We start from the raw sequence: 24841 nt of genomic DNA, 5'->3' as shown, positions 1-24841 counted from the left end.
TTTTATCGATAAAAATATAATAAAAAGGGAAATATCTTTAAAGTTTTTGGGCGTAATACTCGATGAAAATGTTACATGGAGAGAACATATATGTGTTATTGAGAATAAGGTTTCTAAAAATATTGGTATATTGTATAAAGCTAAACAGTTCTTAAACCAATCTTGTCTTAAATACATATACTTTTCATTTATACACTGTTACATAAACTATGCTAACATTGCTTGGTGCAGCACCAATGTTACAAAGCTAAGTAAACTTCTATGTAAACAAAAACACGCCATTAGGATTATTACAAATGAAAATCGCTTCTCTCATTCAAAAATACTTTTTCGTAAACTTAATATTCTAAATGTTTATAAATTAAATCTCTATCATGTTCTTATATTTATGTTTAAACTTGATAAAAAAATGGCACCATATTTATTCAACTCTTTATTTAAAAAAATAAATCATATATATAGCACAAGATTTTCAAATAATAACTATACTCAATCCAAAATCTACTATTCTGCCACTAAATACTCAATCACAAACCGAGGACCTAAACTCTGGAATACACTTTTAAATAATGATCTTAAAACACTTTCTTCGCTTAATCAATTTAAAACTAAACTTAAGCAAAATCTTTTACTAAACGACAATGAACTAAATTTCTTCTAAAGCGTTTAAAATGAGAGTACTATTATTAATAATTTAGTATTAATAATTGTTTATTACTAAGATTGTTTATTCAAATACATAAATATGATAAATAATCTTGTCTCTAGTCTTGTTTCTGTTTATTTTTTTTGTTTTTTTTTGTTTTGTCTTTTTTTTGTTTTTTTGTTTTTTTCTTCTTTATTGTTGGTCTTTTTAGTAAGTAAAGTAAACTTAAGCGTTAATAAAAAAAATAATTTATAGCATATGTAACTTTTACGGTTTTTATTAGCATTGTAATTTACGGTATATTTATTACGGGGCTTAGCGATAAGGCAACTATAGTCTTCTTTTTGCCCCGCTCATATATTGTTTTATTCATGTACATTGTTATTGTAAATACTATTAACGACGAAATATATTTAAAATATATATATATATATATATATATATATATATATATATATAAATATATATATATATATATATATAAATATATATATATATATATAAATATATATATATAGATATATATAAATATATATATATATATATATAAATATATATATATATATATATATATATAAATATATATATATATATATATATATATATATATATATATATATATATATATATATATATATATATATATATATATATATATGAGTGAAATCTTTACAAAAACTTGCCAGAGCGCTGACTAGAATAAGCCCAATCTAACGTAAACTTTTTCACTAAAAACTTTCAAAAAGATCTATAAAAAATTTTTTATCGTAAAAAATTTAATATACAAACACAAAAATGCAAAATATTATTGAAATTTTTGAACTATATTTATAGTTTAAAAATTAAAAAATTTAACCTTAAAAGATATAAATATGTTACCATATTTTAGAAAAAATTGGTCTCATAACAAAAGCTTGTGTTTATTGTTTCGGACATCTAATATGCAAATTTAAACACAATTTGACGTCACATACTAGAAAGTTATTTTTCAAATGATTGCAGTGGTATGGCATTGTGTGTTCAGTAAGTAAAATTTTTTTAATTTAAGAAATTTACATGAATTGTTTATTCGGCGGACATGTATTTCAGCCACCCCCTTAAGTAACTCTGTAAAAATCGGTATTATTTTCAATAATACTCTCGAGTCCTTAACAAAAAAAAAAGAAGGGGGGGGGGCAGGTTTAAAAATTTTTGGAAAATTTTCCCACTCACCCCAAACTTATTAAGACCCCCTCCCCCGTTTATTAACTTTTACTTTTTATCAACAACAACAACAACAAAATCAGTGAAAATGGGCTTTAAAAATCAGAAAATAATTATTTTAGTCACAGATAAAAACAAAAACTTGTAGTGTAAACGGGCTTTAAAAATCGCCAAGTAAATCTTGATTTGTCGAAAACGAGCTTTTGGTTTATTTCTCAAAAACTTTATCAGCGTATATCCTATTTAATTATTATTAAACAGCTGTTAGAAAATGCGTATTTGATCGCAAACCACGTTAGATATAATTTTATGCGTGTTTTATAAAAAATATTAGCTTGGATTTATAAACTGAAATTTTTTATAAAAAATACTTATATAGTAACATAAAAATCCCTCCCCCCCTGTTCATTAGATCTAGGCTAAAATTGCCACCACCTCCCTCCTTTTATTCCCATTTACCATACCCCTTGTAATAATAACTCGAGAGAAGTTGTTTCAAATAAGACTCGTTTTATACTAACTAAAGAGAGGTGCTCAAAGTACCCGTCCGCAGTTTATTTGAAAAAAGTTTTCTTTATCCCTTTATTTAACCATAAAATTAAAAATTACAACGTTAATTATAATTTACAAAATTAAGTTAATATTGGCTAGTTGATATAGTTACTAACTAGCAAACTAATAGCCTTAATTAAATAATAATAAAAAAGACCATATCACATAGGCATGGAATAACCAATAAGGTGAAAAAAAATTTCCTCAGAAAATATATGTACAAGGTCTTAGGTATATGCATAGATATGATTTTGAAAAATTTTGAAAAATATTTTTGCGACGTACGAGAAAGTTATAGTCATTTAAGTGTTTCTATAAAAATCCTTGAAAAAACTATACTTTTCGGCTGCTTTATTGTGCAAAAAATGATCTGGACTATTTAAAATATAATTTTTTTTTAAATTTTCATTAATAACCCAAATCAGACTCATGTACAAAGAACAATCCAATGTCATCTCAAACATTAGTTACCCAGAGATAATTTTAAAATAGAAAACTACCAAAAAACGTCATTATAAAATTTATTTTTTCTATTTTTACTTTAGATTATTTATTCATATCAAATTATTAAAGCTATTCTTTATATTAATAAACTATAGAATAGAATAGAACATAATAAGGTGGTGACAAATCTGACATTAGTAATTACCGGCCTATTTCTATCTTATCTATATTTTCAAAAATACTAGAAAGAATCATATTCAATAGAGTATTTAATTATTTTAGTTTAGATAATTTGTTATACAACAATCAGATTGGCTTTAAAAAGAATAATTCAACTGAGCATGCAATTACTCAGTTGGTACAAGAAATTTCCAATTCTTTTGAAAAATCTCAATTCACATTAGGAATTTTTATCGATCTTTCAGAAGCATTTGATACTGTCGTTTATGATATTTTGCTTTATAAACTTAATTATTACGGATGACACAAACTTATTTCTCTCTAACAGTGACATCTATCTACTATTTTCCATGATGAACAAAGAACTTCAAAACATATCTAAATGGTTTAAAAGTAACAAATTAACATTAAATGTAAGCAAAACAAAATGGATTTTTCTCCACCCGCTCTCCAAAAAACGTTCTCTACCCCAAATCTACCAAAAATTCTTAATGACCATATTGAAATAAAAAGATATTCTGTAACTAAATACATGGGGGTTTTTATTGACGAGAACATCACATGGAAACGTTATATTAACTCTCTGCTCAAAAGTTTCAAAAAGTATCGGAATTAAGGCGCTAAATATAAGGCGCGTACTCATTTAGATAAAAATAATTTAACTAAACTTTATTATTCTTTTATTCACAGTTATATAAGTTATGGGGTTTTTGCCTGGGGTAGAACTGATCAAAGCAATTTACAATGTCTCTATCGCCGTCAGAAACATGCAATCCGTTTAATTAATTCTGAAAATCGGTTCGCTCATTCCTCAATACTTTTTTATGAAATGAAAATCCACGATTTATATAAACTAAACGTATATAAAAATTTATCTTTTGTTTATATATGGAAGTATGATTTATCTCCTTTAATTTTTAAAGACCTTTTTATTTTGAAACCGTTAAGCAAGTTTAACATGAGGAATAATAATTATTTAAATGAACCACTCTGTCGAACAAAATTCAATTAATTTTGTATCACTTATCGTGTATTTCATCTCTGTAACAAAATTATTTTGCCTAACTTCGGCTCATCCCTAACTTATCCTGTTTTTAAAAATAAATTAAAAGATCTCATTCTCTCTATTGAAAATTTTGTAATAAAAAATAATTTTTATTGCCATGTATATTCAAGTTTTGTTTTATACTTGTTTGCAATTTATTTTCATTTATCTAAATACGATTTAATGTTTTTATATTATTTTTTACGTACACTTATTGTATGAAGGCGTTTTTATAATATTTTACGTACTCTCTTTTGTAAAAAGCTTCTGACGATAAGATCATTGTGATCTTCTTTTTTGAAGAAGTCTTGAAGAAGCCTTGTTTGTATTTGAAAAATATGTAATTTATAAAATATATATAAATTTATGTAAAATATATTACGTCAAATGTAAACAAAAATAAAAAAACACAAAATAACATGCCATAATGACAGCATAAACTTTAGGTGTAATTGAAATTCCAAGGGCATCGCATGCTCTCTTAAAAGAAAGTATAAAAATTCTATAAGAGGAAATTAGGACATTCCCTAAACATGTCTGTCTGACTGCATCAAATGTTTTAAATGCAGAAATTATTTTTTTTCCTTCATTTCCAATTTTGGCATTTGCAAGCAATTCTTCTAGGACCCCAACATGATTTAGGGGATGCTTACATTGGTTTCCATTGAATTCTCCTACATGAGTTGGTGGTCTATAGATGCTCAGTTTGTTTAACCTGTCAGTACCTTTCAAAGAACAAGAATTGGTTTTGCTAAGGATAGTTATCAAATGATCGAAAAGCCTGCTGGTAATTCCTAAAACCATGTGCAATTATATGATTGGCAAAATATCAAGAATTTTTGTTTCCTCTGCAAGATCAAATAGAGGGAGGTTCATGCAACTTTTACAATAAACACTGAGATCTTTCTGATAATTATTGGCATTAAGTCTCATCCTCCCAAGTGTCCTTAATTGCCCTGTAATTTCTTGGTTCCCAAAATCTTTTTTTGAAGTTTAACACTAAGAACAGGGAAATGTGGATGCAGTCGAGCCTAATCCAAGAAAAGCATTTGCAAGTTTCATGTCCACAGCCGCAGTAAAAGCAACACTTTCAAGACAAACCAACTCTAAAATTTGCTTCAAGTTCTCATAAAATTCTTTCACAGACTCAATAATTGTCAAGATCATGAGTTTCTATACTCCTGAGTTACCACAGACTTGAGAAGATTATTATTGAGAACCTTATGAATAAGAAAACTTATGCTTTTTTTTTTTTGACTATCCAATACATTCATACAAACCTTAAAATACCCACCACCTCCTAATTTTACTTTGATCATACAATCATCTGGTGGAAGGTCTTGAAGGTCAAGGAAGTGTTCAACCTAACCAAAGATGTCATTACAAAAATTAACGTGTGCTGAGCTTTTCCACTTTGTTCATCACCATTGGAAACATCAAAGTCCATTATTGTAGAATTGTAGAATAAGTCAAGTGCTTTGTCTTGTTGACTTAATTTGCCAACCAAACCTGATTTAATTGATTTGCAACCACTCCAAGTTCTGAAAAAAATAGCTGCTTTATGAGTTTGTTTCAAAGAGAAACTTAAAGAAGTGCTCTTGATTTTTGAGAATTGACACTTTTTGTGACGGTTAAATCTCTTCCTCTTGTTGCTAAAATAGCAATTGAGTCTCCATCTCAAGATGCTGCAAATTTTATTTTGATCGCATCAGAAGCAATAAGTTCTGCTATACTGGCAACTTGGTCAATAACTGTCTGAAGATTTTCCCTTGCATCTTGAACTGTACAAGGGTTTGGATGTGCTATTCTACAACCAACTAGCTGTCAACAGCGCTGGCACACTTTAAACTGCCCACAAGGTGATAAAAAATCTTCGGCTGCTACTGGAGGTCTTCCTACTTGGAAAAGAACAGCCTTAGTATTCCCCTATTTAACTATTCAGAATATAGGGCCAGGTAGATTATTATTTCTCCCCTTTTTATAATCTTAAAAAAGATTAGTCTAAATCTAGCACATATATCAGAAGGTAAATGCTTTTAATTAGGATCATAAATCTCAAAGAAGTATTTCTGAATTCATGGAAGTATTTCTGAATTTATGGAGGTATTGAGTCTCAAGCTGGCACCATATCTGTTCCTTTTTAAAAGTAAACTAGACATACTTGAGCACAATTTTCAGTGTGTGATAAAGTCTTGTTAGGTATTGTGACAATAGATTTGGACAACAAATACTTATGCGCTACTACAAGTCTGGATTTTCACAGAAATGATAAAATCATAATGATAAAATTAAAACGAACGTTAAAAAACACAAAATTTAGTTTTTTTTCATAAAACCATAAATTTTTATTTGTATTGCTTTCTCGTGACTGGAAGCCAAGAAAACTATTTTACTTTAAAGTTATATCAATTTGGATTCTTTATTTTGAAAATAAAGGAAATTTCTGTATTTTAGGGTTTTAACCGAAATGTTTAAATAGCCATAACTATTTCGGACGTCGTAAAATACTTTTAAAAATTTGTGAAAATCATCATGCATATACCTAAAACCTAGTACAAAAATTTTCTGATGAAGTTTTTTTTTTACCTTGATGGTAATTCTATGCCTATTTGATATTATTATATATTACAATTATTTATGTATAATATAACAAACATAAATAATTATTAAATGAATAAGATGAAGACTTAAAAATAAAAATAATAGAAAACTAAAATGCAACTATAGCATAAAAGTTATCATAAATTTTCCAGGTAGTACGACACTCAAAAGACACAAAGAAAAAAAATGCCACAAACGTGACTATATGGAAAAATCCTGAGTTTATATTGTCATTCATTTTCACTTCTGTTTAAAAAGAAAATTATTAGATTTGGAACAATAACAATAAAAGCAAGACTAACCAAAAAAACAAAAAAAACAGAAGTGAAAATGAATGACAACATAAACTCAGGATTTTTCCATATAGTCACGTTTGTGACATTTTTTTTTTTTGTGTCTTTTGAGTGTCCTACTACCTGGAAAATTTATGCTATAGTTGCATTGCTAAAATGAAATCAGTCGCAGTTGTGACAGCCAGAAAAAAAAGTTAAAAATTATCAAAAACTTTCAAAAACTTAAAAATATTTGAAATTTTTTTATTTTTTAGAACAAATTTTATTGATTACATTATAATTATTTTTTTATTTTAAATAAATGGGTAGCTAGCAAAAAATTGCGATCGTGGCATCGCAGTCGTGACAAAATATACTATCAGATAACATTATTTTCAAGGTTAACAATGCTAAAGTTTTAAAAAAATTTATAAATACTTTGTGAATAATTTTTAATTACTGTTAAGTAAATTAAACAAATAAATAAACAAGTTTTTAATGAAAATTCATGACAAATCACTTTATTAAATTGCAATTAAAAACATATTTAAATAAACTCATGTAGTCAATTAAATAAAAGTTGTTAAACTGCGTAAGTTGTCTGACAATGGTGACATTTTTATGCATAAAATTTTATTCTTAACTCTCCAGAAATTATTAACTCAATCTTTTCTGCTAATATTCAACTTACTGTTCATTTTTTTGGTGACAAGAAACAGGCCCTTCGTTACCCTGTGTATGTCGCAAAACTCTGTGTATGTCGCATACAAAGACTGTTTGATCTATATTCGCTGTAGGCAACTTGTAACTTTGCCTTTGTTCCAATTTATGTAGTGATTTCTTTATGTCATTCATTTTTCTCCTCTGATGTTGGTAACATTCGGTTGGTAAGGTAATTGGCTCAAAAAGAGAGCAAGAGACAATCTATAGTGAAAGGGCTGCAAAGAATCTCTCTGTTTACTCAGTTTGTATTACTAGGTTCAAAATTAAGTTTAGAGAATAAGGCATTGCATATATTAATAAAACTTTCATGAATTAAACATATCAAGGGGCAACTCTGAGTACGTGAGCACTCAAGCTGGACAAAGTGCGCAAAGTTTGGAAAATTTTATTTTGCTACCATAACTCTAAAACATGATCAAAAACAACAGAAGATAAACGAATACCTTTTTTGTCTTTAGAATATCTGGTAAACAAATCTTTATTTTTATTGCTAACTATTTAATGACATAATCTGTGTTTAGTTGTGATTTTGATAAATCCAGTTTAACACGATACACAGTACGAGCTACTGGTGAACTTGGACGATAGAACTCTTTTATTTGAATAGAAGATCAACAAGGAGTACCATTAACAAGTTTTGATTACAGGAGATCTCTGTGTTTACGTTGTCCTAATTTAGAAAGTTCTTTTTTTTTCTAATTGTCGCTCTGACGTTAAATTTTGGTGACGAATATTACTTCGTTTTTTTTCTAGCTCAGTTTTCTTTCTCTGTTGTCTTTGCAAACTTGTGCGATTTGGGCATCGTTTTTATATTTACATAACGCCTGTATTAACATGTAGAATATGTCAAATAAATGATATTCTTAATTAGTTTATAAATATTGCCATGGACTCATAAATACACATTTGTATAAATAATCCAAATTACTCTTTATAACAGGTGGCAAAAAAGAAATGCAATTTTACTTTTTTCCAGATAATAATTTAGTAAAAAAAATTTTGACGTAGATATTTATTTAAACAAAAAAAGTTTTTGCTAAATATTTACTAAATTAAAAAAGTAAAATTTAGATTGCACAAAAAACTCCATTTGTTATAATAGTCATGACGTCATGACGGTGAATTTTTTTTTATCTTTAAATAATATACCAACAAAAAATTGTGATAAATTTTTGTGCTTAACTAATAATTTTAATAATTAAAAAATTATTGCTTTTTTCTTTACAAATAACTACTTCCTTCTAAATAACAATAACTTTTGCAGTTAATTTTGTAGTTCCTTTTTATTATTATTTTCCATTTTCGACTTTATTTAACTTATATTTTGTTTTTTCTTATAATTATTATTATTTTTTTTTTCTTAAAAAAAAATCAATCTGATATCTTTAAAATAATTTTTCTGACCTTTCCTTTCTTCATCTATCTCTATTTTTCCTTTTCACCTTTAAATGAAAAGTATTATTCGAATAAATTATTCTCAAATTAACCCCTAAAGCATCAATGCTGATAAATAATAGCAAATAAACAATAATACGAGATTTCTTTGCATTTTTTATTATCAAAATAATTTGATGAAGATGACTTTCTTTTGTAAACGTATGGATACATAGAAAAGACAAAATTTTATAATTGTTCTTTGTCCACACAACTACTGGTGGTCTTGGTTTTAACCTAACAAAGTTTATTACTTTCATGATTGTTATAATCTAAAAAATCATTATCGTTTGTCGATATGTTTCGAACAACTTGCTTCTACCCAGTCATCGTCTGATTCTGACCCTGAAGAAGACGAGGACGAAGACGAAGAGGAGGAAGAAGTTGAAGAGCTATTGAAATAAGAAAAATTAATTATAACATTTTTGAAAAAATTAATCTTTCAAGTGTGCTTAAAATATTACCTCAAGTATTTTTAATATTACCTAGATTCAGAAGCTTTTCTAGTATCAGCCTCTAATAGTTCCTTCAGTCTATCAATTTTAATTTGAGAAGCAGTGCTTAAACTTGAAAGCTTCATTCTTTTTGACGCATTAGGTCGCCTTGATACCACCTCCATCAGATAACATTTAGGCAAGAAATTATGAAACGTTTAAAATCGTATAAATTCACAAAAATTGAAACGTTAAGACCAAAACTCCAAAGATAGCGGTTTATTAAAGTTTGGCGCAAATAAATAAAAAATGCAAGAAAACGTTCGATACGTACAGAAGTTGCAAAAATAACGTCAAAAGCATGAAAAAAGAAGACAAAGCAACAACGTTAACAAAAAAATATCAAATGATTGTTTTAAATATTAAATTTTGTCTTAAGTATAAATAAAACAATTAGCAACATCATGTTAAATTAGTTATATATTTAAGATCTTACGTGTAGTGTATCTTAAAAAGAGGATATACAAGACTGACCTCTCTAGATAAAAGATGTTGCACATGCTTTAAATGATCCATGGCATCAGTATTACCACTATCTTTCTCTAGAATATCTTTGTAACAACGACAAGCTTCCTTCCACTTTGAATCTCTCTCATAACTAAAATAAATAACAGAAGTATTCAGTAAAAAATATTTATAGTTTTAAAATCACAATAGGTTCTTTAGAACATAATGTTTTATACAACAATATATTTTCTTACCAATATATTGTATTAACCAATGTTGTTTATACAACAATATGTTTTTACCAATATAATAGGTAGTGAGCAAAGTATAAGTAATAATATTCATGTATACAACTTAACATATAACTTTATGAATAACGAATAACCATATAAAACATTTTTATTTTGATAAAAAATGTTTCAAAAATGAAGTGAAAAACTTACCCTTTTGAAAGACTAAACAATGTTTCTATTAAATATTTTTTGCCATTTTTATGATTTGGCTTTATGTCAAGAGCTTTCTTGAAATCTTGTATGGCTTCCTTAAGCTGATTACTATTTGCTTTTCTAAATCAAAATAATTTATAAGTTTTTTAAATCCTTTTTTTTTTAATGTTTTTTCTGTCTTATTCTAGTCTTTTTTTATTTATTTTTGTTTTTTTATTGCTGTAGTCATTGTTTCTATTATATATTGATCTATTTATTTGTCTTATTTATTGTTTTTTATTATTGTAGTCATTGCTTCTATTATATATTGATCTATTTATTTGTTTTAAACTTTATTAAAAAACTGAAACAAAATGTATTGCAAAAACAAAAACAAAAAACAAGAAACAAAAGTGCGCGAGCACTCAACTATTTATTTATTACTATTATTTTTAACTATTTATTATTATAACTATTATATATATAACTATAAATATTATTTATAACTATTTATTATATTAACTATTTATTAGTTTACCAAAAAATTCTTAGGGAAATATCGTAAGAAATTTGTCTATTAAGAGTTAATCAATAAAAAATTTAACTCTCAGCCTTAGAAAGTTTAACTTATTTAAAAAAATAACTTACAAAGCACCGCGTGCAACATAAGCCTCAACATTATTTGGATAGAAAGCTATGGCTTGGTCAAAACTATCTCTTGCTTCTTTTACTTCATTTTCACGAAAATGTTTCACACCTGTACCAACCCTTATAATAAATAGATATTTTGCATCATTAATTTTGCTAAAATTGTGTTATAATAGTATTAGAACACATTTATAACTGTGTTATGTTTTATAATAGTGTTGGAACAACATTAAAAATGTGTTTTAACACATTTAAAACTGTGTTATAATTGTGTGATAAAAGTATTATAATCAGCAAGTAAATAAATGGTTTGAATTTATCTTCAAAAAAAGTCTTTAAAATAGGTATTACAACATGCAACAAATTACATCATGTAAAATTTTTAACAATATAAAATAAAGTAAAAGAAAATAAAAAAAAAGAGTAATAGATCAAATAAAACAACATTTCAACATAAGGTATTAATATCCACTAAATTTCTACTCACATATCCATCGACCATTTATATGATTGTCGCTCACGCAATGAATCAACAGTTTCTTTAGGACAATTGCACCTATAAATAAAAAAATCACTTGAGTTACTCGGTAAACAAATTTAACTGAGACAAAAGATTAATACTAACAACTTTGACTATCATTTAGATTTTTTTTTTACTTTAAAAAAAATATATTTATAATATATAAATATTAAAATATAAAATTGAAAAAAATTGTATAAAAAAATACAAAGATTTACATTTGACTTCTCAAAAATGATTTTGAGCGATCCACATGAAATTGATCAAGTAATTTATCAACACCATGAGGGTCAATAAAAGATGAAGATTTTCTGAGATGATCTAAATAACGCCTTGGTTCATACTCTTCAACTTGTTCTTTGCTATGTGCATTTAAACATTCATATATATATACATATATAATATATATATACATATATTTATATATATACATATATATATATATATATATATATATATATATATATATATATATATATATATATATATATATATATATATATATATATATATATATATATATATATGTATGTATGTTTGTATGTATATATATATATATATATATATATATATATATATATATATATATATATATATATATATATATATATATATATATATTAGGGTGCATCAACCCCCAACAATTTTTTAAACTATTTACTTCAGTTTTGGCCCTATGATTCCTGTGTTCCACTTAATAAATTATGACTCCTGTAAAAATTTGAGATTTCTCTGTGACAATTTAATGGGTCCACAACAAACACAAATATCTGTATTTTTTGAAATAAACTGTAACTAATACTATTATTGGTGTTGGTTACACTTAAACAATTAATATACACAAAATTACTTGTAATTCTAAAATTTACAATATTGAACAGAGCACAGTACAAAAGGTAGCTTTTAGCTACTAGGACTATGGGTATATAATTAAATATTGTCAAGTGTCATCGTCATGATCTTCGACTGTTGGTGCTGCTCATTTCTTCTTATGGCTGTGCAGACTTGAAACTTTCTGTCAGCCTCAACAACATGCAGAATCTACTGATAATTCACCTCAGTTTTGGCTGCATCTAGAAAGTCTGCACTTAGTTTCACACCGCGTTCCATTTATAGTGTCTGGTGGACAATTTTTAGATCTGCAGTTGACGCTCCATGGCATGATCTCTGCCTTTATCAGAACCTTCTGAAGTGCATTCACAATTGAGTTCTGAAATATCTGAAAGCGCTATTAAATGCACTTCAGTGCTTTTATAGCGCTTTCAGATATTTCAGAACTCACTTGTGTGTACTTCAGAAGGTTCTGATAAAGGCAGTGATCATGCCATGGGGCATCAACTGCAGATCTAAATATTGTCCACCAGGCACTGAATATCAGACATACAAAGGTGACGAAACTGCATAACTTTGTCTGCTATGCAGCAGTGGTAATTGTTCCTGCTGGCAACAAACGGATCTGCTGTTCAAGAAGGACCATTTTGATGGAGTACAATATTTTGGACATCCATCATGCTTTGTGGAATGCACCCGGTTGACGAAAGTGAAACTGTCTGTTTTCTGGATCAAGGTGCAGCAAACATAATTCACTGAATTCTTTAGTCTTCTCGCTGATGCTCTATGGAAGATCCAGCAGCTGCTTCTGCACTCTCCTTCCACATAGTAATTTGAGAAACAGTTTGTGAATCATTTGAGAAAGGTTGAGGGTCGAATGGACCGAGTGTCTTGTCGCTTCCATTAGGAACTGTGTCAAAATGCTTCTTAAATGTGCTAAATACAGTAACTTCTGGTGATTTTGATGCTTCAATGTGCAAGTCATTAAAAATGTGTGTTAAAATAACTTCTCCAACATGATGACGGCATGCAGACCAGAACAATGCACAGCCAATTCTTTGCTGCAGGGCCACACACGCGGCACAGAGATGTCCGGTATTGCTGACCATAGTATCAAAAGTCATGTTTATAATTGACTCAGCATAGTTCCATGACTGCAACAACTGCATTTTAGCATATGTGATGATATCTCCAGATCGTTGATCTGTTCCTGGTTGATAAGCAGGTACACCAAGAATTTTGACATTAGTGTTGTTGCCAACAGCGACCACAAGTCTTTCCTGTGAGTCATGTATTGCCTGGCTCTTCATCAGTTTAGAATAATAGTTCATGCATACTTTGCTGGAACCCATGACTTCCAAACTTCAGAAGCAATTTCTTCATTTACGATACGCCTAGACTGCAGACTGTTGTGCATGAGAAACTTTCATTCTCATTGCCAAAGCCACAAATGGAGATTTGAGAATGTTATAAGGTATATGAGCTGCTGTTCTAGTGCGAGTGGTTCAATGGTGCGTTTTTACCAGTTTCTTTTCAGAAGTCTTGAAAGGACTATCGATATCACATTTACTTTCATCACTACTTTCCTTGCTGCTGTTGCTAGAAAGCTCTACTGTACAAATAGCAGATACTGTAGCAGTAGCTACTTCTTCTGCTGTTAGTCTCCTTTCTTCTTGCTTTTGCAGTCGTGCCTTCTTGCACTGCAATTATAATACCAATTTCTTGTCATGGGAGCCAAATGATGCTGTGTGGTCTGTCTTCACGGACTCTAAAAACTTTACGTCTTTGTCATTCTTCATGACTTTTTCAGCATCTTTTAGTGAAAATGTCAAACTGAGTTCTTCTGACATTTGTTCAAGCTTGGCAAGTGCTGACAATGATAAACAACGATCTAGAGGAAGTTCACAAAGTTTTCCTTTTTTCCAGACAGTGCAATGATTTTTTTGCAGGCCTTTTTTCTGTTATTAATATAATATTTGCTTTCTTGAAGAAAGGAATGACCTACTTCAACGCAACTTTTGCACTGTCACGTTTTGATCGCTTTACAGACAGGCCAGCTTGTTGATGAAACATGTAGCAGCACTTGTGCACTTGTCTGTAATCTGCAACCATCTCCGCATCTGCTTTTATATATATATATATATATATATATATATATATATATATATATATATATATATATATATATATATATATATATATATATATATATATATATATATACACATATATAGTTTAAATATTATATGATTAAATTTAATTAAAAAAACCCAAATATATTTGGGTTTTTTTAAAATATCCTATTTTACAACTGATAAGTCTAATTTTAGCTCCTATAATAGCTTCATTTTTAACAAATTGCAACTTTTATACTGGAAATACTCTTGTATACACTGTATTTATATACAAAATGGAATTTTGAACTGATCAATCATTTTTTGTAGCAAATTGATAATTTAATAATTTTTTAACCATATAGCAAGTTAAATATTAAAAAATATTATTGTAATATGTATAAAAAATAATAGGGTAAAAATGTATTAAATGTTTATAAAGAAAATAATAGGGTAAAAATGTATTATATGTTTATAAAGAAATTAAAAATCAGTCTACTAAATTTCAAAGTCAAGAAATTACTAGTTATTTTATATCTTTCCTCTCCTCTCAAACTCTTATATGTCCGAACAAGCGTTTTAGATTTGTCGTTTTATATTGGTATTTGATCTTTATTTTGTAAAGTTTATGTTATAAAATGCATAATTCAGTACAAGGTCACAGGCATAACACTATATATAAAAATTGTCACACCTTATTCACAGTCTGGAAGTGGAAAGTTGTCAGGAAAAAAAAATTCTGCTACAGTTTGCTAGACTGTGACTTATCCTTATGACAGGGACTTATCCTTATGAAGTGCATACCACCTTAAACCATTAAATATATATGTTATGTGCATGCAAGTTTGCAAAATGTTTGCTCATTCAATGAAAAAACATGTTGGAATCCTGTATGTACTTCCCAAGGACAGGGTTTGTTGGTGAGAATGATACTTATGCTCACTGTCTATTCTTCAGGTTTAAAAATTTTTATATCAGCAGCAAGTTTTACCATCAACAGGGGTGATTATGAAAAGCGGGGTAAAAATAAACACCAAGTTTACTAAAGGTGAAGCAACACAAGCAATAGAGATAAATCTTGTGTTATTTTGATTCAGTTGCTTTTAATATATAGAAGCTAATTTTGGGCTGCACAAACAATTTATCTTCTTCAGCTTTTTACTACCGCATATAAACAGCAATAGTGGTTCAGGCAGTCAACCGACTTATCATAAAAATTGCTATACATTAAGTTCAGGTACACAGTTCAGGTTCTAATAAAATCAAAATTTAGGGTGTAGCTTGTCTATACATTTATTTGCTCATCTAAAATGGCATCTTTTTTTTATCAAGAAATTTTTTTTGCTAATTTTAGGAAATTTGCCTTGAAATTACGATAGAAAGGAAAATAACAGGTATTGTAAAACAAATCACCCTCAAACAGACCTAGTAACAGCTGTAAACAAAGTAAAAAACCATGGATTTACCATAAGAAAGGCTAACATTCCAAAAAAGAACACTACATAAAAACGTAAAACTTGGGGATCAAGTTCCAAAAAAGCATGGTGGACAAACTAGACTTGATAGTTCAACAGAAAGTTTATTTGTACAAACAATTACTTATACGAATGACTGGAGGAACAAAACTAAGGATAAAACATCTTCCAGGAAAAAATAAAAAACCTGGTGGTAAAGATACCGTAATGGTTCTTAATGAATTCATTTTAGATATTCTTAAGAATAAGCTAGGCTTAGGCACAAAACCTCTTGCAAACGAATCTATTCATAATCTAAAAAATAAAAACATTATGTGTTCAATGTCACCCACAATTCAGCTAACCATTCTCACCCCATTTTAAAAATATGATTATAATCATATAAAATAAGAAAAATAAGATATTTACTGCTTAGTGTTGATCAGATCTACAACTTTTCCAAATGACATGCTTAACATATTAGTATAAAAACTAGTTTTCAACATTTATATTGTCTTCCAACTTTGAATAAATCAGTTGCCATAATAATTTTTATTGTGATTTTTCTTAGTCAAAAACATTCTGAACATGTTTTTAATTTAATGCAATTAATTAACATTATTGTCTACATCAATATTTATTTCCCATTGAGCACCATAAAATAAAAACCAAAGATTTTCTTATTTAAACAACCCATTGAGCACCATAAATAAAAACCAAAGATTTTCTTATTTAAACGACTCAAATAAGTATTAATGAAGTTGTTACACTAAAATAATTTTTTAAAGTTGCTCTTGGTCTTGTGTAAAAACTGTTTTCGACTTGATAACTTTCATAAATGTTATAAAAAATCACTCAGGAGGAGTGCCACCAGTTTTTTAAAACTTTCTTTGTTTATTATTTTTAATGAATTAGTTTAATACTGTTGCAATTTTTTTGTTACACAACTTTAACTCTTATTATTAGATATAAAAAATCCACGATAATAGAATTCTTTATATCTTGTGAAGTTTCTAATACAATATCGCTTTACTGATTCGCAGAAATCTGACCTAAAAGTTAAAGCAATTTTTTTACCTTGTTTTCCGTGTAATGTAAGTTAAGTGGCATTTTCAGTCATAAGTTTGCCCTCTTTTGGCTAGACTCAAAACTTTTTAGCCTATTTCATTCCTTAGACTAACAGCTTTCATACAAAATAGCTATAAGTTTAATTTACAGTTTAAATTGGCAAATATTTGATAAAGTTGTTGCGCGTGTAACGTAAGTTAAAATGGAATTGCCCATATGTATGTATACATAAGTGTGTGTGTGTGTGTGTCAGGGTTGGAAAAAACTCATTTAACAAAAAAACCTAACCCAAGTGGATTTTTTTGATTTTTATTGAGTTTTTTTGGTTTTTATAGTTTTTTTAAAAACTGATCAATATTCCAAATTTTTAATAATGTATGTGTACTGTAATTATTTCATGTATTCACCTCCTTTTTGCTCCACTACAGTCAAGGGAGTTTTTTTTTAAATATTTTCTCTCAATTTTTAATTCAGAAACACTGACATTTTTAAACAAGAGCGCTGTATAGAGGAACAGATTGAGCACAGTAATTTAAGAGAGTGCAGGATAGATTTGAATGTCAACCTCTTGGTTGCCAAATGTTTTACCACTATTCTATTACCACATTATTTTTATGTGTCTACATCAATATTTATTTGCTAAATGTTGATGAAAAAGAGAATAAAATTCGACTACTTTTTCATTTTCCACCATGGAATTGCCCATATATACATACATATCAGAGGTGGAAAGTAATAAATTACACTTACTTATGTTACTGTAATTGAGTAGATTTTTTTGTGTATTTCTACTTTTTAAGTTTACTTTTGTGCATTTTGCACTTTTTAAGTGCTTTTAAAATTTTTTTACATTTGTTTAAGTGTGTACTTTTACTTTTACTTAAGTATTTTTTCTTTAAAAGAATTGTACTCACTAGATTTTAAATCATATACTGAGTAAAAAATTTTATAGTATTAGTATACGATTTCAATAAAAGTATGATTAAATTTTTTTAATCAATAAAAATTAGTTCCCAATTTATATTAATTTGTTTCCTTATGGTTTTCATTAATGTTTTAAATAATGTTATGAAGACAATAAACAAATCCACTGCTGACATTTTGAATTTCATCTTTCTTATAAGAAATTTAAAAAAAAAATGTAATAAAAAAAAATTAATAAAAAAAAAAATTAATATGAAGATTTACTACGTTTATATTTTGTATAGTGAAAAAAACATAAAAAAACAACTTGTTATTTTCAATAATATATTCAACTATATATTCTAGTTACACAACTATTGGCTTTATTTTAAAGATGTTTGTTGTAGATGCTCCTTTATTTAAGAAAAAAAAATTAATTTTTCAAAGCATTTTTTAATTATATGCATATGATAAACTTGCCAATTTAACAAAGTTTGCAAGAATGAAAAAAAAAAACATCCCTTAACTGATAAAATGAGTATTACATATTAAATGATATATTTTAATATCATATTACTTGTATTAATTAACCCAATGTTTTGATAGGTAACATTTACGTGTATTTGGGTAAAATTACACTTTAGTAATAGTACTTTTACTTGATTACAAAATTTTATTACTTTTTCCACCTCTGATACATGCATACATACATACATGCATGCATACATACATATATACATACATACATACATACATACATACATACATACATACAAATTGGCAAAAATATACTTTTACAAGTACGAACACTTTTTCTTTTACTGTTTTTATATATATTTCAAACTTATTTTTAAAAAATTTTAAATGTACATACTTAGATTTATTAAGCTGAGATTTTCTGTAGTAAATATTATTTTCAACTCTACCCTAAATATCAAATATAATTTTGTTTAAGTAATACTTCTTATAAAATATATAAAAAATATCTAAATAAATAAAAATTACATATTAAAGCTACATGCTTACCAATGGAAAATGATTGAAAGCAATATCAGATAAGCATTTATCATTGAGGGATATTGTAATCTCTTCAGATGTTTTTTTAACATTTGTTATAACAGCTACAAATATGTAAAAACTAATTAAAAAAGACAAAAGCAAAGATTTTTAACATTGAAAAAAATCTATGCATTAACCTAAAAACCCTTTGTTATATTCCAAAACTCCTCAACACTGCAAAAAACTGCAGAATAAAATTATAGACAGAAATCTAATTCGGTAATAGTGTAGTGGTAGAGCACTCGCTTCATAAGCGAGAAGTTTTGAACCCCACCAGGTTCTTGGTAATAACGCACTCAACTTGTTTCTCCATGCAGCGGCCTTATTTGTCAAGATTTGTGTTTTGGAGTTAGAGTTGAGAGGGGATTGTAACCACAAAAAAGTAGCCTCTTCAACTGCAGTGGCCTACTCAGCCTTAGAGAGGTGAACAACATCACAAAATCTTCGCTATGGATAATTCCATGTCAAATGGCTCGGAAAATTTTTAAAATGTACCCCTATACCTCAGATTTTGCTGATTTTTACATAGTTGAGAGTACTTAGTAAAATAAGAATTCCTTGAAAATTTTAGCCTCTGACTCCAAATAGATCCTGAATTACGACCATTTTACTTTTAACAGATGTTGGCCAGGGACCTCTTGTCCTTTTAGAATTACAATGTTTACCTAGAGATTTCAAGTTACATAACTTTAAAAATTTTTAATCTTTTTACTTAAAAATTTGTACTAGGCTATTTTCAGGGGTGGCGAATCCAATGAAATGATCAGAAAGGTAAAAAATTATTTTTAAGAACCTGTATTTATCAATTTAAAAAAATTTAGGCAATTTTAATATACCTGATTTTAATGCTCAAGAAACCCATGTGGCCTTGATGATATCAAGAAAAAAAAAATTACACATTCTATATTTATTGATCTTTCAAAAGATATAAAGATTTTGATCTGCAAGTATATGGATTTCCATATATGAATAATGGGGCACAGGCCTCCACTTTTTGTAGCAGTGTATTGCAATTGATTTTTCACTACCTTCCAGACTAGCTGGAGCTCTGAAACTTTTGGCATTTCTGTAGTGCCAATAAAAATGCATGTTAAAGTTGTTTTCAGGGCCCGAGACACAGAGGGGGAGGCTGGACTGGGTTATGGGCCTTACTTTTTCGTAGTAAAATTTTGTGATAGATTTTTTCACTACATTCCAGGCAAGCTGGAGCTCTGAAAACTTTCAGCACTTGTAGTCCTGATGAATGCATGTTAAAATTATTTTCCGGGCAGATGATTGGAGGGCTGGGGTACTAGGGGAGACGCCCCACTTTTGTCCATAAAAGTTTTTTTTTGCATTTTAAATATAGTAAAGATAACTTTGAAAACATTGTTTTCAAAAACATTTTTTGGTTTATATTTGTTCGATTTGGGTTTTGAACATTCTGATTCAATGATCTTTCTTAAAATATTTTAAGAAAGTACATATGTCTGTAAAAGTTTAGATTTGCTAGTATATGAATTAAAAACATTTATTCATCTAAATTAATGATTTTAACAGAATTTTACATTGTATAATTTAAAACTTTTTGAATTGAAAAGAAAAAGACAGAACAACATTGATCTGTCAAAGAACAATAATTAAAGAAAAGAAATTGATGTTATTAGAGGCAATAAACAAATTAACAGCTCATTCCTACATCGCAAAATGTCAAACAAGATACCTAATTTGGCAAAAGACTGCTGTATTGTTTTTGGTGATTTTGCAGAAAACTACACATTTGTGATTAAATATAAAATCTTAAGTTAGCATTGGTGCCAAAGCCAATGCAAGTTACACCTGGTTGCCCTCTATTAAACGAAAATGACTGGCCTCAAGAAAAATCATTTTGCTTCATGTCAGAAGATAATGAGCATGACATTGGTTTAGCATATGAAGTTCAGACAAATAGTTAATTATATGAAAGAAAATCTTCCTAATATTTCAAAGTTTCTTTACTTTTTTAGATGGTTGTGTTGCACAGTATAAAACCACAAAAACTTTTACAGTATCTGTTTCCATAAAGATATTTTTGATATTGATTTTTTGCTACAAGTCATGGTAAGTCACCAAGTGATAATATTGGTGGCACTGTAAAACTATTGACTGCAAATGCAAGTCTACAAAGGCCCATAAATGACCAGATATTAAATTGAATAGATTATTTTTTTCAAAATTGAAAAATAAAGACTTACAAAATTGCGCACCACTTTGAAAAAATGTTTTCAACTAAGCAGAACAACTCCTAGAACTAGGATCATCTATTTAACCCGGAATCTATAGATACTGTTAGCTTTAAACCAAAAGTGAAGATTCAAAAAGTCTTGAATCACAAATAAGTGGGGCATGACCTTAGTGCCTAGAGCCTGAAGTCTCTGGTCAATTGCTCTCGTAACAATTTTAACATGCATTCATCAGAACTAAACAAATGCTGAAAGTTTCAGAACTTAAGTTTGTCTGGAAAAAAGTAAAAAATCTCAAGATTTCACTATAAAAAAGTGGGGCACTTGCCCTAGTCCCCCCTAATGTCTTGGGGCCATGAAAACAATTCTAACATGCACATTCATTGGCACTACAAAAATGCCAAAAGTTTCAGAGCTCCAGCTAGTCTGGAAGGTAGAGAAAAATCAATTATATTATTCCTGCTTATTCCAAGTCCTGCTATTCATATATGGAAATCCAAATACTTGCAGATCAAAATCTTTATATTTTTTGAAAGATCAATCAATATAGAATGTGTAATTTTTTTGTTGTTGATATCATGAAGACCACATGGGTTTCTTGAGCATTAAAAACAGGGATATAAAAAATTGCCTGAATTTATTTAAATTAATAATTCTTGTAATTATCAATTTAAATAAATTTAAACTTAATAATTTTTTACACTTCTGATCATTTCATTGGATTCATCATCCCCAAAAATAGCCAGTTACAATTTTTTAAGTAAAAAATCAAATATTTTTAAAGTTGCGACTATAAATCTCCATATAAATGTTGCAACTCTGAAGGGACAAAAGGGGCCTGGTCAATATCTGCTAAAAGTAAAACATATTTCAGGATCTTCTTGGAGCCAGAGGCTAAAATTTTCAAGGAACTCTTATTTTACTAAGCACTCTTAACTGTATAAAAATCAGAGAAATCTGAGATGTATGGTGACATGACCTGGGTCGTTTTTTTTTTTTTTTTTTTTGTTATTCACCAAGAAAGCCACTACAGATGAGGAGGCTACTTAATAGTGGTTATAACCCTCTCTCAACTCTATAACTCCGAAACACAAACCTCGACGAACAAGGCCGCTGCGCGGAGAAACAAGTTGAGTGCGGTACTACCAGGGGCGTGGTGGGAATTGAACTCGGAACCTCTCGCTTATGAAGCGAGCGCTTTACCACTACACCACTTCCGCATTTGACATGGAATTAAATATTTTATATATTTTCCAATGAGCCAAGAAATAACATTTAAAATATATAAATTATATCCAGTTAAACTCTAAATATAAAAACTTTCTGTCTATTTTCTAAAAATCAAATTTGATACCAAATGTTTATCAGGATTATATATGAAATTAAATATTTTAATTTCATATATAGTCCCAAAATGCATGAAAATTTACAATTATTGTTTTATTAATATCGATACATTATTATAATTACATTATGAACATATTAAATTTACCTTTAATATTGTCACCAATTTCCAATTCATTATCATTATCATTTTTAAAAACATTGTCTATATTACCAACAGCCTATTAATCAAGTAAATTATTTATTTGTTTCAAAATAGATGGTGCATTTAATTAAAGTTAATAATTACATATAAAACTGTACCAAAATTTTTAAATCTTCAACCCATCGATTAGGACCACAAAGAACTGAGACTAGGTAAACATTTAAAACTTTATCAAATATATTGCATACTTTTCCGAAGATAACATCACCAGCTTGAACACTCTGAAGCATTTAAAATGAAACTTTTTGAATTATTCTAAAGATATCATTTATCAGTATATTTAACATATACTGGTAAATAGTACTTGGTATTGTATTGAGATTTTTATCATGTCATATTATATATATATATATATATATATATATATATATATATATATATATATATATATATATATATATATATATATATATATATATATATATATATTGTTTGTTTATGTAAACACAGCCAAGTCTTTTTATTACCTCAAAAAATGCTTTACGCCGCAATGCAGTCCCTACACACATGTATTGTTCTAGTGGAAGAACAGGACTGTCGCTGTCTTGTTTTAATAAAAGAATATTAGAAGCATTTTCAGATTTATTACACTGGTTAACATTAACAGAAAATTTTGCAAGAAGTTCATGAAACCTGAAAACAAAATAAATATAAAATTAAATAAAACAACTAACAAACTCGCAAATCAAAGTATTAGCTATAATCATATTACAAATATCAACATCTATATATAAAAATTCCTTTTACCTTATTCCTTTATCTTCTTTTAGTGTCGCACACATATTATGTCGTTTGTGTACCTTTTTACTGGTGCATATACCTTCTATGTCAATAAAAATACTTTATTCCTATGTGTACATCTTTACTTTAAACTATCTGTACAAGAAGCATTGTTTAATACCTGAAACAATTTAAAAAAATTTTATTAATCTAAACTTACTTCATCTATATATAAATAGAGAGCCGTGACTAGGCCATTATTTCCCCCTTATTGGGGGAGGGGGGCAGCAATTTAAGGGGGCTCCTTTGAAAATTTAGGGGCTCTTTTATAAATTGAAGGAGCTTTTTTTTTTAAGTAATGACTAGAGGTTAAATTTTTAAAATTTTAGGGCCCTAATGGCAGGTTTTGAGGGGGGAACCACAAACCTTTAAGCCACGGCTCTGAAGATATATATTATAATATATACAAATATATATGTGTGTGTGTGTGTGTGTGTGTGTGTGTGTGTGTGTGTGTGTGTGTGTGTGTGTGTGTGTGTGTGTGTGTGTGTGTGTGTGTGTGTGTGTGTGTGTAGATATATATTTATAGGTATATTTATTTATATATTTATAAACGCCGTGTGTAGAGTTCCGACATTCAATGCGCACAAATCAAATTTGAATGACCAATGAATGAAGCAATACTTTTTAAATGAAGCAATACTTAAATATGACCAACCCATTATATTATAAGTTTTATATTGAATAATGTTACACTTATTCAATGTAAAAAAAACAACATAAAAAAGCTAAAAAATGTTTAAATTCTTGCTTCTATAGCATCCAGCTTGAAACCAATTTCAATTTCAAAGTTATTCGTTTTAGCCCAAGGTGTTTAGGATCCTTTTAGACAAAGAATTTTTATTGTTGTTTATTGTTTTATTGTTGTTAACTATTTTATTGTTACGGGGCACGCTGTCAGAGTCCTATTAACTTTTTGGACCCGCTTGTCCTTTGGAACATGTTTTGCTCTTCTAATAAATTTAATTCAAATCAAAGAATAGATTAGCCAAGTATCTCGAAAAATACTTTCACACCATAATCACACATTTACTTTTTTTCACCAAGGTCACACCTTGTGTGACAATGGTGAAAAAAAGTATGCTCACCATAGTCACACCTTGTGGTGAAACACCACAAAGTGTGACTATAATTTAATGTTTGTAAGTATTTATTCTTTCTCAGAGTTGTTAATATTTTTAATAACTAAGGTTGTAAACGCAATTAATATCAAAAGCTTTAAAACAAAAATCAACTCCATCAATTTTG

The 24841-nt window shown here is 28.3% G+C and overlaps 2 protein-coding genes across 4 annotated transcripts in view; one reads left to right on the top strand and one right to left on the bottom strand.

The window, feature by feature from the left end:
- The first annotated feature begins 1575 nt into the window (after nucleotides 1–1575).
- LOC100198318 (stabilizer of axonemal microtubules 1) overlaps nucleotides 1576–24841 on the top strand; it is a 32143-nt gene continuing 8877 nt past the window's right edge. The window contains exon 1 of the mRNA XM_065792143.1: nucleotides 1576–1669. Within this exon, the coding sequence (XP_065648215.1) occupies nucleotides 1653–1669 (17 nt within the window). The 5' untranslated portion in view covers nucleotides 1576–1652. The remainder of the gene's footprint in view (nucleotides 1670–24841) is intronic.
- On the bottom strand, nucleotides 3332–23801 carry LOC100201869 (tetratricopeptide repeat protein 14). Of its 3 annotated transcripts, none has more exons than XM_065792145.1 (13): nucleotides 23561–23801; nucleotides 23281–23446; nucleotides 22912–23034; nucleotides 22757–22829; nucleotides 19031–19125; nucleotides 18879–18931; nucleotides 11853–11996; nucleotides 11602–11670; nucleotides 11115–11234; nucleotides 10485–10607; nucleotides 10069–10192; nucleotides 9586–9713; nucleotides 9205–9492 (listed from the first exon to the last, which is right to left on the bottom strand). In XM_065792145.1, exons 1-13 carry the CDS (start codon nucleotides 23593–23595, stop codon nucleotides 9384–9386), a joined length of 1362 nt encoding a protein of 453 aa, XP_065648217.1. In that variant the 5' UTR covers nucleotides 23596–23801; the 3' UTR covers nucleotides 9205–9383. The 3 variants fall into 3 exon arrangements, with proteins under 3 accessions (XP_065648219.1, XP_065648217.1, XP_065648220.1); XM_065792148.1 differs by having other exon boundaries at nucleotides 22912–23068; nucleotides 23561–23784; XM_065792147.1 differs by lacking the exons at nucleotides 9205–9492; nucleotides 9586–9713 and adding an exon at nucleotides 3332–3403 and having other exon boundaries at nucleotides 23561–23784.

This window comes from Hydra vulgaris, chromosome 03 (genome assembly GCF_038396675.1).
Source record: "Hydra vulgaris chromosome 03, alternate assembly HydraT2T_AEP".
Lineage (NCBI taxonomy): Eukaryota > Metazoa > Cnidaria > Hydrozoa > Anthoathecata > Hydridae > Hydra > Hydra vulgaris.
The sequence above is the reverse complement of the archived record's forward strand: the minus strand, read 5'-3'. Positions and strand labels throughout refer to the sequence as shown.